General features: G+C 45.4%; 1 protein-coding gene across 10 annotated transcripts in view; it reads right to left on the bottom strand.

Annotated features, from left to right (window-relative positions):
* The window catches only part of FRMD4A (FERM domain containing 4A), a 609,448-nt gene that overhangs the window by 91,886 nt on the left and 499,096 nt on the right, over nucleotides 1–18,466 (bottom strand). For all 10 annotated transcript variants that reach the window (XM_059184088.1, XM_059184090.1, XM_059184094.1 and 7 more), the window contains 5 exons: nucleotides 18,296–18,352; nucleotides 17,369–17,391; nucleotides 5,915–5,998; nucleotides 555–620; nucleotides 266–323 (listed from right to left, as the gene is read on the bottom strand). In XM_059184088.1, coding sequence (XP_059040071.1) covers nucleotides 266–323; nucleotides 555–620; nucleotides 5,915–5,998; nucleotides 17,369–17,391; nucleotides 18,296–18,352 — 288 coding nt within the window. The remainder of the gene's footprint in view (nucleotides 1–265; nucleotides 324–554; nucleotides 621–5,914; nucleotides 5,999–17,368; nucleotides 17,392–18,295; nucleotides 18,353–18,466) is intronic.

Raw genomic sequence — 18,466 nt, 5'->3', positions numbered from 1 at the left:
TGAAGTCCTGACCTCGCAGGGTTCTTCTGAGTATAAAAGGTAGTGGCAATTGATTATACCCACTTTACAGGAGGGAACATGAGTTTTGAAGAGAAATTGCATCAATTCCTCCTACGTGGAGGACTTCCTACATGGAGGACTCCCCCGGCACATAATCATCCTGACCTAGGCCTCCACCACACACCACCCCCAGCCCCCCACCATCTTCAGGAAAAAAGTGAGAGGGACTAGTATTTTTTGGGGGTGGGGGAGTCTTGGCACTTACCTTCACTGCGTAATAGTGAACGCCGTAGGTCGGGAGAGACTCCACGATGCTCATGTAGCTGGGAAGAGAGACAGAGACACACACGAGGGTGGTTATTTGGCAGAACTGGAACCATTACGTGTGTGTGCGTATGACAAAACTCTCAAGAGTGAAGATTTACTTGAAAACGACCCTGGACCATCACCCCCGCCCCAAGATTGGTCTTTGCAAGCAGAATTGAACAGCCGTGACACATGCTATGTGAACACACACAAACACAACCTCACGGGCACTGGGACGGGCCACTTACTTTACAATTGCTTGACCTCTGGTCTGGCCATTCAGTTTCTTGTAGTGTTCAATTACTCGATCCTCGCTAGAATTATAAGACAAACACTCTGTTATATATGGTCCCTAGATCACTGGCCAGCACCCTGCTAAGAGATACTTCTTCCGAGCCTGAGCCATCTCAAGAGGACCTCCAAGGAGCCAACAGCTCCTGGAGAAATGATTTGTCCTGCGTGGCATTTCTGAACTCAACCTGTGAGGTGCCTCGGCTACGGGTTCCCTTGGGGTCAGCTCCCTGCAAGAAATGCTACCATGGGAGGTGAGGAAGCAGCAGTGAGCACGCGAGTCACTGGAGAGGGGCACAGACTGGGGACAGGAGGTAGACTGCCCGGCGGGGGTTTGGGGGGAGGCTCTGGCTAAATGCCCACATGTCTTCATGGTCTTCCTCACTGCCCAATGTGCACACGGCCTGCGCAGATGTTGACTTCAAGAGAATGCCCACGGCTTCCCTATCATGAATCAGTGGTCAGGGCTGAGGGCTTCCAAGGAGGATGGGAAAGTTCTGGAATCTAGGCCTGGCTAACACAAACCATGAGACAATAAAAGGCCCAGAGAAGTACTGGGAAACAAGCCAGCTACCAGAAGTGAGCTGGGAACTCCTTGATCTCCTGAAGTCTTCCTTCTAAAACAAGAGACCAGCTCGTGCCTTAGGAGACACTGGCCAGCCAAACCATTCTTTGACAGGGCAGAGGGCATGAAGAGACTCTGGGAGGTGACTCTGGTGCCCAGGAGGCTATGGCTGCTGTCTTTGGAAGAAAAGAACCAATCTGGGGAGTCACAGGGGATGCACATCCCACCTGATAAAGAGTCAAGTTCAAAAGACTGGGCCTCTGTGACCTGGCCACACCACCAGGAGCCCCATTTCTCCACCTTCTGTCTGACGCCTCCCTTACCTCAGGCCAGGACCTCTAGGACAGGACGCAGCTCTAGGGAAGGACCCCAGACACCTCCCTGGTTGGCCTTCATCATCTCTTATTTAGTATCCCAGAGCTGATCGAAAGCTTTTCCTGCCAACCATTTTTTTTTTTTTTAAAGGAGAAAAGAGGGCACTTGGGTGGCTCAGTTGGTTAAGCAACTGCCTTCAGCTCAGGTCATGATCCCGAAGTACCGGGATCGAGTCCCACAAGGGGCTCCCAGCTCTATGGGGAGTCTGCTTCTCCCTCTGACCTTCTCCCATCTCGTGCTCTCTCTCTCAAATAAATAAAATCTTTAAAAAAACATTTAAGAAAAATAAAGGAAAAAAGAAAGGCCATTTCTTGGGAGTAAAGTGTCCTGTATGTTCACTAACTACTACTACTTGGGGGTCATTTACTGATTTTCCAGTTATTATCTTAATCTTTAATGGCTGTCTCTTCATTTTAGTTCTCTGAAATCTGTGTGTGTGTTTTTGATCATCTGACTTGTCATAAGCGAGTGTCCTTACAAACACCCAGAAGAAGAACTGGCAAGCTACAGGAGCTCTGCTCTCGTTGGAGAGTCACTCGGATGGGCTCTGGACACCTTCTCTTCAGAAAGGCGCAAAGGCAGCTCTGTTTCTCCTCGGCTGCCGGGCAACCCTGGACGCTCTTCTCAGAGTGTGAGAAAGCCCCCTCCTGAGAGAATTCTCCAGCAGCGTCCTGCCCAGGGAGGACCCCACCCCACCAGACCTTTGGGGTCACGTCGAGACATTCCAGGGCTTGCTTGCCTAGCTTGTTCACTCTCACTCACTGAATCAACGGCTGCCGTGGCATGTTTCCCACCACAGACAGGATCTAGCATTCTGTGAGGTCAGCTCTTGGATCCAAGCTCAAGCAACTCAGGGTAGATCTGAGCCGCTTCCCTTCCGAACTCTGGGAGGGAGGACCCTGGGGCTGGGCTGGGGAGATCAAAATCAATGTAGTGCTGTGGCTGTGAACACAGAAGAGGCTCAGAACAATGAATGTCAGAAAACACCTGCAAGCAGCTGTTCCACAGCTTCCCGACTAAGTGTCTTCTCAGCACCCGACAGCTGCAGGGCTCTGCCAGCCCCACAGCTCCCCGGGTCTCCTGCTGCCCGAGGCCATCGGTGAGGGCACGATATCTAGCTTCTCCTTCCTCCGCTTTCCCCACTTCTTTGAGCCATGAAACGCCCTGAAACGCTGTGGGCCCGTACTGTGATTACACATGCATTGCCAACTGTGAACCCGCCCTGCCCCCAGCCCTGCCCCTTCTTCCTCTGGAATTTACGAGATGGCTCCAGTCCGCGCGATTTGCCAAGTTTCCCAGCTACCCCAGAGCTGCGGTAGGGGCCCCAAGGAAAAACTATTAAAAAAAAAAAAAGCACCAACCAGAGTAAATAGAATCCCAAAAACACTAATTGGAGGATACTGTGGTGCATGAAGGAAAAAGACAGGTGATTAAGGCTGACTATGACTCGCCATAGCCATAGTCGTTCAGTGAGATCATCTCTCTGCAGGCAAGGAGCCCAGGAAATGCATGGGGGATTAAGAGGAAACATGGGGATGATGATACAGTTTCCCATCTTGGAGGAGCCATCTCCTGCAGTGGGCAGTGACTTTGGAGTAAAGACTGGTGTCTCTGCAAAGCCGCTCTGGGTGGTGTGGGGGCTGGGGAGTCCAGCATTTGCCAGCTCGGCCCTGGAGAGAATCCGGGTCAGAGCCCTCATACTGCTCTGTTCCATGGCCCTGGGCACATATTTCTAACCTCTGCCTCCTCATATGTCTCCAGATTGGGAAGTCCCATGGAGTGGAAGTCCAAGCTTGTTACACGCTTGGGGAAAATTAGCAGAAAGGATTACTTCATAGTTACTCAGCATTACTATGTACCTTTCACTATTTGTTAATTGTGTCATGTGACTTCTTACTTCTGCTCTTAATCACAGTCTGGATTGGGCTGGTAGGGTTAATTCTGTTTTATAGATGGGAAATTGAGGCAGCAGGGAAGTAATTCAAGCCTCGCTGAGCTGTCATTACCCCACTGTTCAGAAACGTGGCTGGGATTCTCAAACCCACTGCCTCGCTCTGGAAGTGGTCACTAGTGTGCATGGGTGCCCTATGGCTTATTCCGGCCTGACGGTTGTCTGCTACATCCGAGAAGGCCAGCAAGAGCGGGAGACCCGGAGGAACTGCAAATCCGTGTCCTCCTTTCGGGGATGATCAGGGCTGCAGGCAGCTGGATAGAAACTGTGATGCCAGGGCGAGTGAGCGTCTGCTCCACCAAGGGGTCATGTTAATCGCTGAGATGCATGAGCTGGGGCCGAGGGACGTCTTTGAACATGTTTGGCTGCCAGCTCTATGAACCATGAACATCATTCATCTCTTCCTGAAATCTCTGCTTTTCTAAAAATCCAAATAAGTAAGTTGGAGTACGAAAGCAAACTACGACTAGCCAACCACAGTGAAATAAGGTGTTTTTTAGCAAGGAATCAACGGGAAGGTCCACACTGCTGGCTTGCCTGTATGTAGCTGGGCTGTGGGGCCTGGGGGCACCCGCTTCAAAAATGGCCCCCCTCCCCATTTCTGCATCCTCTCTGTGATGTGTACACGGTGGCGTGGGTGTCTCTGGGTCTAAATGAGGCACAGAGAAGGTGCCAGCCAGGTCAGAGAGACGGAGGAATGCTCTGGCAAGATAGGTACAGATGTGGGTAAAGATGAAGATGTTCGTGTTGACACAGGAGAAGACAGGAACACGAAGGAAGGCATTTCTGTAATAGTAACAACATGTGAGCAAGGAGCCGACTGCAGAGATCATTAAAGAGAAATCCAGAAAGAGAGGAGAGAGAGGGAGACAGGGAGAGAGAGGGACACTGAGAGAGAAGGAGCAGGTAAGCACAGGGTGTAGAAAGTCTGGCAACAACTGAATGAGGACATGGTTGAGGGCTGGTTTAGGCTAAAAGTGACCTTGACCCCAAACAACCCAGCAACGTCAGAGCCCCTAGATGGCAAATACATCTCCTTCTTGGAGGAACTACTGGTCTCAGAGTCATATTCTTGTGTCTAGCTCTTTCACTACTAGTTCCCTAAACATGACCAGCTGGGAGGGAGGGACAGGGAAGATGAGGCCCAGGGAGCACATGGGACCGGGAGAGGGCAACAGGGCTCCAGGAATAAGGGAGCAGGAGTGTCATCTGTTGGTGTTCCCACATGCAGACAGCCAAGCTGGAAGGAGGCGAGCAGACACATGCACAGTCTCAGGTTAAACAGAGTCTGTTCTGGAGGACAGATTCATTATACAAAGCTATGACATATCGACATCTATGTTAGCAAAGGACCAATGGCAAAAACCAGCTCAGAGAGATGAGATTGGTGGGGGTGGGGGGTGGATTGGGGGAGGAGGAGATGCCAGCAGCCTGGAGGGAGCTCTCTGCCCCAGGAGTTGTCTTCATCATTTCTGCTCCCACTGACCCAACCTGTGGTCTCTTGAGAAGAAATGACTTCTGGACTGGAGTCTCACTGGGCTAATACCCTCTGCATCAAAGCATGCCCCATCCCAGCCAAAGGTTCTCTGAGTCACGTGCATGGCCAAGCCATGAGCGTGCCAACTGCAAACGTGTCCACACATGTCGACATGTTAGTAATCCATACATTTTGTTAAGCAGAGTAAAGAAGTGCTTAGAAGAGTCACATGGTACAATTGATCGGGATTGACCTGTCCTGTGATTTTTGTTTTACTGTTATTGTTCATAAAAGCAGTCAACACTTGCTGTGAGGAAGGCAGAAGGGACATGGGGACAGGGCCTTCTGGGTGTCAGGAGACGGTGGCCAGGGCCCGTGCACACGGCACTATTTGCACACACTACCCAGCAATGCAGGCCCCACTCCGCTGTGACCAGAACCGCAAGCTGGGACCCTTTCGCATGCCCCTTTTGGTCAGAATCAGTAATTCAGGGCCTGACAGATGAACTAGGGCATAATGTTACATGGCAGCCAAATCAGGAGATGTGAAACGCTGTGGGAAATATCAAAGAATCAATCTCTCTCTTCTGTGAAGGAAAAAAAAAACCCCATAGTTCTCCCACATCTCAAAACCTCACACATCCTGTCATCAAATGACAAGGATTCCAGAACGAAACTCGAGCAGCACATGAAAGGGTCTCCAAGGAGGCAAACCATCCAAAGTGAAATTTTAGAAGTTTTTTTTTTTTTTTCTCTTGTTCAAGAAAATAGAAAAAGGAGGTCTCACGCAAACCGTGGTGTCTAAATACGTGCGGGAAATGGTTTGACCAAGGCCCAAGCAGCTCAGACAAGATGGAGTCAGTTGGGCTGGGGTCCAGCTTAACCCTCGGCAACCCCGAGCCCCCTGCGGGCTCACTGCGGAGGGGTGTGTGGAGAGGGCGCAGCTTACCAGTAGGCCAGGGAAGGGTGCTCCTTCAGGGCTTGAGTGGGAAGCGCTGGCAGCTTCTTCAAGTCACTCCTCACCACCTCATTGCTGGAAGAAAGAAAGACAATGCCAAGGGATGGCTCGCCCTCCATCCGAGAAGGCTGCCGTGCTCTGGGATCTGACCCGACCCAGGAGCCTTGGCCGAGACATCCCACATCTGCTCTCTTTGAATGAAAAGTGGGAGGGAAGAAGGGGTGCTCCCTTTTAATCAGTTTATTTAATAAAGAGGAAAGAGGACACACAGGGTGCAGAGCCCAGCGGCCCTCCCCTCTGGGGCACGGAACAGGGCAGAGCAGAGCACTCACAGGTGGCCGGTACACAGAGTGGGACATGGACCCAGTGCCCCCGTCAACAAAAATTTGGGAGGAAAAGGGTCACCAGGGTCCCGTAAGCTCTCAGAGGGAGCTCCTAGGGATCCATCAGGGGCTCAAAGCCCTCCGAGAATGGACCACTTCTCCTTGAGAGCTGTTTTCCTCGCTGACACACAACGCTGGTTTTCGTTGCTTGGACTGACCACACATTGAAAACTGTTGTCCAAAATAGGACAAATAAATAACTTTCGCTTTTGACAAGGCCTGGAAATGACTCTGAGAGCGGGAAGGAATTATTTGGTCCTTGTAGGAGGTCCTGGCACCAGAAATCCTTTTCCCCACAGACTCACAGGTTTGAAGGATACTAAAAACTCCTCTGGGTTTCAACCAGGGCTCTTCAGAGCCTCGACTCCTCTCGGCACAGTCAGCAGCCCTCTGGCCCTGCTGGGCCAGTGCATTTGCTGTTTGTACCCACTCTTTACCTGCAGAGGCAATCACTGGCCTCCTCCTTGGGATGGTTTTGGTATTTAGAGGTCCAGGAAGCATCTCATGGCCCCTGCAAGGCTAGCAGACGCGCACCCCACGGAGCCTGCCTTGATCCTTGGTTCTAACTTTTGTGCACCTCACACAAAGCAAAGCAGAGTTTAGTCACTGGGACGCTGGGCAATAACATCAGAAGAGCAATGAATTAGGAGCTTGGTGAGCAGAGATGAAGGAAGGAGCAGCACAGTCACAGATGGGCAGCGCCTGCCACATCTGGACAGCAAACACCCCAACACTCACGCTGCTCACTCACTGATCACCCTCCACAATGACCCACCGGCCGGAAAAGCCGTCCTCACCAACGAATCAGCAGCTCCTCTCTGGATGCCACATGCCACGAGGCAAAACCACTCCAACACTCTGAGTTCATCAACATGGTGACAAAGAGACACACGGGTGTTGGCTGATGACACAGCCGTTCTCGGAAAGGGTGTTTCCCAAGTGGAGTGAGAAACGGTGTGTCGGCACTGTTGTGAGTCCTGGCTTAGAACCAACCCGCCAGAAGGCTCAGCTTGCTACTGTTTGAATCAATAAATCCAAGTATTTCAACTGTTATCACCTAGGTGTTAAGGCAAGGATTTACCAATCATTAAGAAGCTGAAGGTAGCTGGGGAGCCCCCGCTCCATGGATGGTAGCGTAGGGGTGCGAACATGACAGACCACAGTCCTCATCCGAGAGGTGCTCACACGTAGGCAGGCAGGCATGATGTGCAAACAGAAAGATAACTGAATACCAGAGCAGCGTTTCATTGCGTTGACTCAAACAACGAATTCAGTAGCTCAGAGGAAAGAAAGACCCTGGGCTCTTGGGGAAGAGCAAGCTTTATTTAGGGCAGCGTGTGCAGGAAGAAAAGGACGGGAATATAATTTTCTCCTCGGTGGGATGCAGCAGAGTGTGGCAGCAGGTGCACTGAGCCAGAAAGATGGATTGGAGTTGGGGGAGGGGTAGAGCTGAGGGGAGAAAAGGCCAACCGAAAGGCAGAGGAGGCACAAACTGTGAGGACCTTTCAAACCAGGCTCAGGGAGTTCAAACGCACCCAGTAGGCTATGGTCAGCCACTGGAGGATTTCAAACAGCGAAGCTCCCCATGCTCAGGGCCGTTCAATTCCCAAGCAGGGTTTGGAATTTTTACTCACACGCTTTAAAGGCACAGTGTAAGCAAATATTCAGTTCGCCAGACTCTGGAGAGCCCACAATGATGAATCTCTGGGTCTTACCTCTCCCCTGTTTAACGACAAGCACCCTGAGATTTGAGTCTCTGTAAATATCGGAAAAGCACTCTTCGGGGATGAATTTTACTGGCTGAAGCAGTGGGAGAAGCAGCAAAGCTGAAGCTGGAGTTTGGGTTTACTCACACTCATCCTACTTAGAGTCTATTTGTGGAAGGAAGGAGCTCAAGGAGGAAGAGATTGTCTTACCCACCAAACACTAGTTTGTTGGCAAACAAGTTTCCCCGATGACAATCACAGGCTTGACTTCCTCGCTGGAGCCTGCAGTGGCTTCCCCAGCTCTCCCCCAGGGCAAGGTTACACAGACAAATAGAACGAGAAATCACTAAGGCGTGAAGACCGTCCAAATCCATTACATTTTGGAAGGGATCCATGGCTCTTAATCCTTCCCAGAGGACAACTATGTAGAAATGTTCTATTTGCCTTTCTGCTGTCTGTAAACATCTGCACTAACTTAGAGGGGGTCAGCCCTGTGGAATGATCTGGCCCTGCTCTGTGGCCGCATTATCACACAGTTGCCCTGATGGGAGACCTGGCTGCCCCATCTCCAGAGGCGTGAGACGCTAAAACCTAATGAATATGCTAGAAGTTCTCAGCTTCCTCTTTCAGGGTCTTCTACTTACTTGGACGTCTCCCCCAGAGTTCAGTGCACCTGATAAATGCTAACTTAGAAGATAAATGCTAACTTAGAGTCATTTACTAAACTGAGAATAAAACAGATTTTTTTTAATTTTTAACATTAACGAGTTTTTTTTTAAGATTTTGTTTATTTATTGACAGGGTGGGGGTAAGTACAAGCAGGCAGAGGGGCAGGCAGAGGGAGAGGGAGAAGCAGACTCCCTACCGAGCAGGGAGCCCAATGTGGGGCTGACCTGAGCTGAAGGCAGACGCTTAACCAACCGACCTATGCAGGTGCCCCCATTAACCGGCTTCTATTAGAAACTTTTAGGTAGTTATTAACGTTACCAGCAAAAAAGTGGACTCCCGATGCTGCGCCAGTCTTTGGTTTAGGGGTTTTTGAGATGATGTGTCTCTCTTCTACCACTTATACTGGTCATCAAACATAGGAAGTTTGAATGATTTACTAAGAAAAATTTCTAAGATAGGAAACATCAGACGGGGAATTTGCCGTGAATAACAGCAATGACAAATTTAACTAAGACACCATAAAGCCAAGGAAGCAGAAATTAAGTTGCAGAGCAAATTAGCAAAATCTACACAGTTTTGTTTTCTTTCAAAAAATGAGGAAATGCTTTTTCAGGAGATTCTCCTTGGGTTAAACAAGACATGCATAATTTGCGGGACAAATCTGGGGCCAAGAGAACACGCTTAGTGCGGCAGAATCCTGCAGGGGTTCTGACACACACAATTCTCAAACACTAAAGGGCACTAAACCCAGAATGTCAAACCAGTATAGCAGAGAGCACTTCCCTGAAATCCAGAAAAGGCAACACGACGCTAGCGTCACACTAATGCCTCCAAGTTTTATGAGCCCATCACGAAAGTCAAGCTCCCCAGCAAGATGGATTTCATAAGTAAAAGAGTATTACAGTTCCTCGTGATCCACAATTCCCAAACTGAAAAGCTCTAAGAAACATTTCTTAACCCACTTGGAGGCAAACGTAAACTTTTCACATGAGGCAATGTGTGACCTTTCTCTGTTCTACTTGGTGCGATTATCCATCCATGTTCTGGTGCCGGCACAGTAAGAGATGAGGCTCCAGGTGCCATCCCAGACCCCGACACGGTGTGCAGGAATTCCCCAGATCACCTGTCTAAAACCTACACATTTCTGAATTTGGAAACACAGGGACTAAAGTTTCAGACATGCACTGTTGGTCTCGACAACTTTATTCCATGGTACAATGAACCTAGAAAACTCTGAGCTGGATTACTAAGGAAAGCTACGTATTTTTTCTTCTTTGTTGATCTTTAAAAGCCATACAGCAGGGGCAACTGGGTGGCTCAGTCTGCTAAACATCTGCCTTTGGCTAAGATCATGATCACAGTGTCCCTGTTCAGTGGAGAGTATGCCTCTCCTTCTCCATCTGCCTCTCCCCCTGCTCCTGCTCTTTCTCTCTCTAAAATCTTTAAAAAATGCAGGAAACTATTCCTTTCTTTCCTTCTCATTTCTCCCTCTTCTTTATTTTGTGAAACATGTTCAAGTTCATGTTGCCAGACACTTGCTGATCGCCTCCCTGTCACCTACTTTTTGTGGGGGTGGTGTGCAGGGAGGGCTCGCAAAGCTGGTAGCTGGGATGTTGTCTGTAAAGCTTCTCTTGGCAATAGTGTGACCATTTGCAGAAAAGGGAAGCACCTGGGCACCCACCTGGGACTTCTCCAGCATGGGATTCTAGATTCTGGGCATGGATCATGGATAAACAGGCCACACTGTACAGAGGGGCAAAATTACAAACATTTATGAATTATGTGGTTTTATTTCTGATGCTAAGTGTTAATTTATCTCAGTAAAGATTTTTTTCTTCATTGGTGAGTTTGGTTTCCTAGGGTGATACACAACATTTTGTGAGTTTCTAACATAGTTGTAAACTTGTAACATTCAAAACAAGTTTTTAAATTTTTTTCTAAGTCTATAATTGAAGACCATAATCTTACTCAAATAGCACAAGAAGAAGCAATTTGTTACATCACCCTTTAGAGTGGGAATCTTAATTTTGAAAAATTGACATAGTGTTAAAGCCATGAGCCGCTGTGTTATTCACAAAGTCAACACGAAATATGATACTGACATTACATAAAGGCTTCACAAAAGAGACAGCTGTCATAATACAAAATCTCCTTACTTTATATCTAAACCATTCCCATAGGATTTGAAGGCTATCACCCTGCAAAATACCCTATCTGAATACTTTTCTACGCTCAGAAAATATGAATTACACACTTGAAAAACTCAGTAAAATGGATTTTTATGCAAAAACAAAGACTTCTGTAACAATGTATAACTTTTCCTTGAACATTTTGCTTCAAGTTTTCACAGATTCTGTTCCTTTCAAAAGGTCTTGCCTGCCTGAAAGATTCCAGCTGCTTCTCCATTAAATCATGGGAAAAACAGCACACACCCCTTTCTCTTTCTCTTTTTGTGAAATAATATATAGAATTATATATATATATATATATATATATATATATATATATATATATATATATATATAGAATTATATAAATTTAAATTATTCCCACAGAAACTCTTCTTTGGGCTGACAGATGGGTTTCAAACTTAACTGATGACTTTTCTAGTAAGTTTCCAATAGGGACATTTGCAAATTTGGGGTATTAAAGATAGCATGAGGTTATATCAGTTATATTCCAAATGTTGACTATTTCAAACACCACTCTCCGAGTATTTCTTACTAATTATCTAAGAGTCTCAGCAAATCCATTTCGCTTACTCTATGTGATTACTGGCAGCTGTTTTCTTTCAAGAGGCCAATTAAAAAATTGCAGGAAAACATATGCCAAATGATCAAATGCTCTAATAATGATTTAAAGCTAAGCTTGCTTTGAGTTGTAGTAGTAAAACCATTTATGTAAATGCAAAGTAATGACATCAGTGGACTCGGAACTGTGACTTATAGACTGCTGCCTTAGATTAATCAACTTTCAACACCAAGCAAGAAAATAACATTGTCATCTTTTTAAAGATAGCAATCTACACTAATGTTTATGTTACTAAAAAAGTCTTTCAGAAGAAAACCAGCTCTTTGTCTTCTTTTCCTGTTGATCTTCCAAAATTCTGCCTTTAACACATGACTGCCTAAAAGGTTTCATCTGGTCTGACAAAAAGGCCCCCCCAAACCTGGAATTTTCAGACACCAGAGGGCCAAGCTTCATTTACATTAATTCACAAATGCTCCCTGAAAAGGCAGAAAAGATTTCAAACAAAGAACAAAAAACCAAGAGGGTACTTTTTTTTCTTTTTATGGTCACAGAAATTTCATTTTGTTTTTCCAGACAAGTGAACACACGGTCCCATGATTTACATAAGATAAAATATTAAATATTAAAAGGTCTTTACTTTTTTTTTTTTTTGCTTTTTAACTGTTCCTCCAGAGACGTATGTAAGAACGTGCAGCCTTTGAAAGTTAAAGGGAATGTTCCAGCACAAGTAAACACTCCCAACTCCTCTTCTGAAAGGGAAGGAAAAATCAATTTCCCCTGTGACGGAGGACTGCTGACTTCTTAGTACTGATCGAGTAATGTGTTGCTCCATTTCAGAAAACATTATTCTATTATTAATACCGTATTATTATTATTTTAAGAAATGGAATTAAAGGCCTGCAGGTTGCTACTCGGGACACAGTGAAATTTCTTACATATTACTGAACTCCACTGAACTAATACTCACTTGGACCTGCATTTTACTTCGTACAGATGTCACAGAAACTGACCCCAAGTACTCGATCACAGCCTCACTTTTTTTCCTGTGATTGCTTATGTTTATTTTGGAACAGAGAGAGCCTGCAGATGTAGGTTTCCCTCCTCCTGCCTCTTAGGCACATGACAGGCTCAGCCAAACAGGTAAGCAAAACGTAGCCTGCGGACCTTTACGTGAAATGTTAAGACTGTCTTCTCCAGGTGCCATTTGCTTGCTGGTTCTGATAAATCTTATGCTGGTAGCATCCTGTTTTAATGATTAGCACCAGTACATCCGGTCCTTTATAACAAAGATATTTCCAGGTCCCAAAGGATGGCCTGGCCTAACAGAGCTTTACTGATCTGGTTTCAATAAATCTTGTTAACAAAAAATTCTATATAACAGATTTTTTTTTTTTAACTAGTCCCTGTTAGTGTTCGGATGTTTCTTTATATGAAAAGTAGTGTGATTTGGGCATTTAGTTGTGCTGTTCAACATAAACTATTTTTTAATCAATTCACTGATTTGACAAAATGTTTACAATGGTTTTTCTTTTCTTTTCTCCTGGCATCCTTCTGGAAGCATCCAAAGGGCTGATAGCAAGTAAAAGGTGAGGTGATTCTCGGAATCAAGATAGACTGGCCACCAGGCTTTTTAATAAAGGTCCCCTTAGAGAAAACAAACAAAAAATCAAGTTCTTGCATACAATGTAGCAAGAAGTCTTCTGTTAAATTGCATCAGAATGTAACTATACAATCTGGATGTCCTGTTCAGTTGATTCAAGGACCTTCTCCAGGAAGAGAATATTATTTTGCTATAATAACCCAAGGTTTTTTCTTTAATTTTTTGAAATAGGAAATGTCAGTGCTCAGCGCTCAAACCCCCGTAGCGTCTGGAATGCATGAAGTAAGTACAAATCACAGAAAGTGTGTGTTAGCTAACAAATGGCCAGGAGTGATTATCAAATAAGAACTTTTTGTTTTTAGGGGCGCCTGGGTGGCTCAGTCTGTTAAGCAGCTGCCTTCCTTGGGTCATGATCTCAGCATCCTGGGATCCAGTCCTACACTGGGCCCTTTGCTTGGCAGGGAGCCTGCTTCTCCTTCTGCCTCTGCCTGCCACTCTGCCTGCCTCTGCTCTCTCTCTCTGACAAATAAATAAATAAATAAATAAAACCTTAAAAAAGAAAAAAAGAGAACTTTTTGTTTTTAAACGGCATTGTTCCTTCTCAACCTAACATCTGCCTACAGAGCTGCCATGGTTAGCAATTCTCAGGCTATTCAATGGTTTTTAAACAGAAATGCCAACTCTAGATTTCCGGATTGTTGACGGGCACTCATTTTTGTACACAGACACACACCAGGAAGGAAAGTATGAGTATCATGCTGTGCTAAGGAAAATAATACAAGTGAGAAAATATTATTTTTTAGATAAGGCCATTTCCTAAACCTTTAATGCTCGCTTACAAATCCGTCCACAATATGTTAGAATATGAACATGTATGACATAGATTTCTTCCTACCAGGGACAATGCTTCATACCTATCTAGACCCCGGTCATTTTCTTTCAGCAAAGCTCAACCCGACATCTCATGGCCAAGTCCAAGAAGACAGGATGGTGAACATTGATACTCATTGGAAAGAAAAGGGAGTTACGTAAGAATAAGCCTTCAAAGGGTCTGCTGGGCAAACAAGTCCAAAAGAAGAAACAAAACAGCCTGTGAGGATTTTGATTCCGAGCTGTCTGTAGACAGTTCTCCTTCTATTTAAGTATATCAGCACTTTTGACTTCTCCCTTTTGTAAATATAACCCTTTTCCACTTCAAGGAAACTAACTGCTCCCATAATTTGTAGATTAAATGTAATTCATATATATTCACGGACAAGTAAATATATAGAATAGGAGCCCCAGGGGCAAAAATAGCCTTTTAGGAAGTTAGATTCAGGAGCCTCCGGTTATGAAAGTGTTACTTTGTCTTCCATGTGTAACCATTAATTTGAAAAGGTTCTGTAAGCCTCTAGATTCTAGAACACCCCCAATTTAAGCCCTGGACCATGCCTTATTTAAAAGCTTCTGCTGGGGCGCCTGGGTGGCTCAGTGGGTTAAAGTGTCTGCCTTCGGCTCAGATCATCATCTCAGGGTCCTGGGATTGAGCCCCTCATTGGGCTCTTGGCTCAGCAGGGAGCCCGCTTCCCTATCTCTCTCTCTGCCTGCCTCTCTGCCTACTTGTGATCTCTCTCTGTCAAATAAATAAATAAAAATCCTAAAAAAACAAAACAAAACAAAAAAAAACCCTTCTGCAGACGCACCCAAGTGGTTCAGTGAGTTAAGTGTCTGACTCTTGATTTTGGCCCAGGTCATGATCTCAGGGTCCAGGGATCCAGCTCCACATGGGGCTCCAACACACTCTGCTTGGGATTCTCTCTCCTTCAGAATCCTCTGCCCCTCCCCTTGCTCACATTCTCTCTCTCTCTAAAATAAATAAATAAATAATAAATAAATCTTTAAAAACAAAATAAAAGCCTTCTGCCATGTTCTCTGTATTCTAAGCTGACATCTCATTTCATTGATGCTATTCAGAAAAGCGTATTATATTTACAGGTTATGTCTACAAGATGAGGCCATCCAGTTAAATACAACTAAAGTGGCACAGTCCTGTATTAATTATTAATAGAATAAAAGATAACTCTAAAATACTAAATTACAAGAATGGGACACCTAACATGCCTAATGTTCAGCCACCAAACCAAATATGCTCAGCGTCAATGCTTTGGGGCTTTCCCTGGGTTTCGGTGAGAAAGGGCACAGACAAGGAATTTAGAATTACTTCTCTTCTTCCCAAACTCCAGGCCACTGGAGCCTGCAAACGCTGGGCCTGCTGCAGACACTGGGTGTTCATCAGGGCACCCCACACAATAAGTCCTGTCCACCTTCCATGATGGGAGTGCTAGGCTGGCAGATCAACTGACCTTTGGGCCAAGGTGTCTGACCTCTCCCTCCCCTGACAGCTATTTCTCTCACCAGACAGCTGGGGACAAACAAACGGAGAGGCCACACTTTGACAAATGAAGCTAAACCAGGAGGCTTTGTTTCTCTGAGGCCCACAAGCTGGCATTCCACAAGCTCTTTAGGGGACCATGAATTACTGGGAGGCCAGGCCTGCGCTTCCTCCTCCTTGGCAATCCCTGTGGCCACACGTTCCCATGATCTGTGGGGCCAGACTCTGCTGGTCCCAGTTCACATTCCATCCTGTCAGAGGACTCTCAAAAATAAATAATATTTACAGCAGAGTTCAGGGCTGGTGAAAGCCAACGGGAGAAAATTACCTTCAGGGAATCCACGGGAATTGTGGTTGTTAAACTCTTTTTCATGAGACCAGAAACCTCTGTGAGTCTATGACCCTGCACTTATCAAAACCCCCAAATTCCAATGTCAAATGAAAGGCATAAAACAAGTAACAACTATAAAAAACGGGATATTTTCAGGATCTAGAAAATATTTCATTCAACAACTTCGGTGACTGGGTATTGGCCACCTACAATGTTTAAGGTCTCCAGCTCAGGATGTAAAACAGCCTTAGTAAAACAGAACAAAACAAAACAAAACAAAAACCCCCCAAACAAGTGACTATCTCTGCTTTATAGCAAGAACTTGGGAAGTCTAAATAAAAGGGGCCTGGAGGTTCCCTTATACAAATATTCAAATGGAGCTGAAGGGACTAATTTTAGAATCCGGGGTAAGCACACTGCAACTCACCAGCTAGCTTCAGCCCTCTTCCTGTTTTTATATGGCCCACGAGCTAAGAATGGCTTTTACATTCTTTAAATGGTGAAGGGGAAAAGAAAAATCAAAACAATAGTATTTCATGATACCAGAAAATGTACACAAAATTCATATTTCCAAGTCTATAAATAAAGTTTTATTGGAACGGGGCTACACTGATTTATTTACACTGTCTATGGCTGCTTTTGCGTTTACAAAGGGAGAGCTGAGTAATGACAACAGAACCATAGGGCTCGCAAAACCTTACCTTACAGATCAAATCCACCAAAGCAAGAGAAAACATACTGAGTTCCTTCAAGAAGTAGAGGCAGGATTTGTTTTTCTTTTTAATACCAGTTTAGCTAATTTCCTATTGATGAGACAGAATGCTAGGCCCTCATACTCTGTTTTCTTGGATATTTAGACCCTGAGTCTAAAACACAGGCTCTCCCAGACATCTCAGGGAGTTCAAAAACCAGAATACCAGGAGTCATGTCTGTCTTTGAGCAAACATTCCTGTTGATGGGCGGCCACAACTCCCTCCCCTATACAGGCTCCAGTAATGACCATGAGAAACTGAGAGGAAAGCAACCATGCAGGTCAGCAGGCGAGGCCTCAGGGAATGAATGGTAAGACTGAAGCTGCCAGTTCTACGGGGTTAATAAGCAGCTCACATGTCCCCAGTGGTTAAGCGCTGACATTCTCTCCAATGTACTATCTAGAGAAGGAAGTAAAGTAGAAGTGGGGGACGGTAATACTTTTATGAAGGAACTCTCCCCATGGGATAGCTTTTGTCCTTTGGATGGTCAGGGAACTAAAAATGAGAGAGAGAAAAAAGATATCCACATGGCAGGGTTATCTGAAGCCCTATTCACACCAGAGGGGTGATTCCTGACTCCATGGACACACTTGGGCAACCTGACAACCCTCTAGACAATGGCCATGGGTGACACTGGGTGCGACTCCTAGCTTTTAGTCACTGCTAGACTTCTCATTTAGTACAGAACAGCCTCCTCGCTATGACTGTTTCCTCTGCCCGAGGTGGTTGGATCTCATCACCAATATATACTATGAAAGCACTGCCTTCCTACAAAGGATCCAAAGAATAATTTCTTTTAATAGAGATGTAACACAGCACAGGATCCCCAAAATAACAAAAACAAAACAACCCCCCAAGCCCCCAAACCTTTTGTAAACTCACCTAGAAAAATCTCCCTTTGCTTCCTGTAGAAGAAAAAAAAGTCAACGTCAGCGAAACATTCCAGTCCAGTATCCCAGGCTTTCAAATACATTTCAAAAACACTCAAGCTTATGACGGCTGTTGTCCTATCTGCTACACGAAGACGATGAGGAAAGGACCAGACATTTGCCACCTGAATCTAAGACACTAAATTACACCTTAGAAAGTAATATACAAAGAGAGTGATTCATAATGACAAAATGCAAGTTTCTCCCTCTTAGGACCCTGGTTTACCGTTTTCTAGTTTAAAGGTTCAGAATCAGAATGTGCGTCTGGGTAGAGCTGTCTCTGTCTCAACGTTACTTGTTTTGTCTTGTACTGTGGGCTCCTTCCCAAAATTACTGCAGAGGAATCATGGTTAATGACTCTAGCACCATGCCCTGGATATAGTAGTTGTTCAATAAAGCTTTACAGGAGAAATAAATTAATGACCTTCTTTCAATTCATCTTGCTGGTGTGACTAATACGGTCGGTCATTGTTGCTAATTTTCATTAATAACTCATAATGACATAAGCTAATGGTCTCCTTGCCTTTCCACATGTGTGAAATGATTCTCTTGTCAATTCATTCTGCTATTTACTTGGCTTTCTCCAGAGTGAGGAGGGCACCACGCTTGAAGGAAATGGGGTCTCTGAATGATCTCAGTTTTCCCCGGACTCAAATGATGTAGAGACAATTTTCCTTTGCAGAGAGACCCTGTCCTAAAACTTGGGAATCCCAGAAGCTCCTCATTTACTGCTATGGCATAGCTCCATCCTGTTACTGTTGTAAATAATTAAGATGACGAATAGGGAGAGCATATGGCAGCTGGCTGTACATGTTACATCTTATTCTTGTCTCTTCTGTGTCTGGCTCTGGGATGCACACATGAGGGCAGAACGACCTACCTGTAAAATATAGGAGGCTAATTCAAACACCACTTCACTGTCAACGTCGATCAGCTCCTGAAAGGAAAAAACAACAAAGAAGGTTAAAGCTGGTACTTCTACAGATTTTTTCATGACATCTCCTAGAAAAAGGCCCACTCTTCCTTTTCTGAGCTGTGTTCCAGAACCTCA

This window comes from Mustela lutreola, chromosome 8, assembly GCF_030435805.1.
Source record: "Mustela lutreola isolate mMusLut2 chromosome 8, mMusLut2.pri, whole genome shotgun sequence".
Taxonomy (NCBI): Eukaryota; Metazoa; Chordata; class Mammalia; order Carnivora; family Mustelidae; genus Mustela; species Mustela lutreola.
Note: the sequence above shows the minus strand (reverse complement) of the source record. Positions and strands in the feature narration are given on the sequence as shown.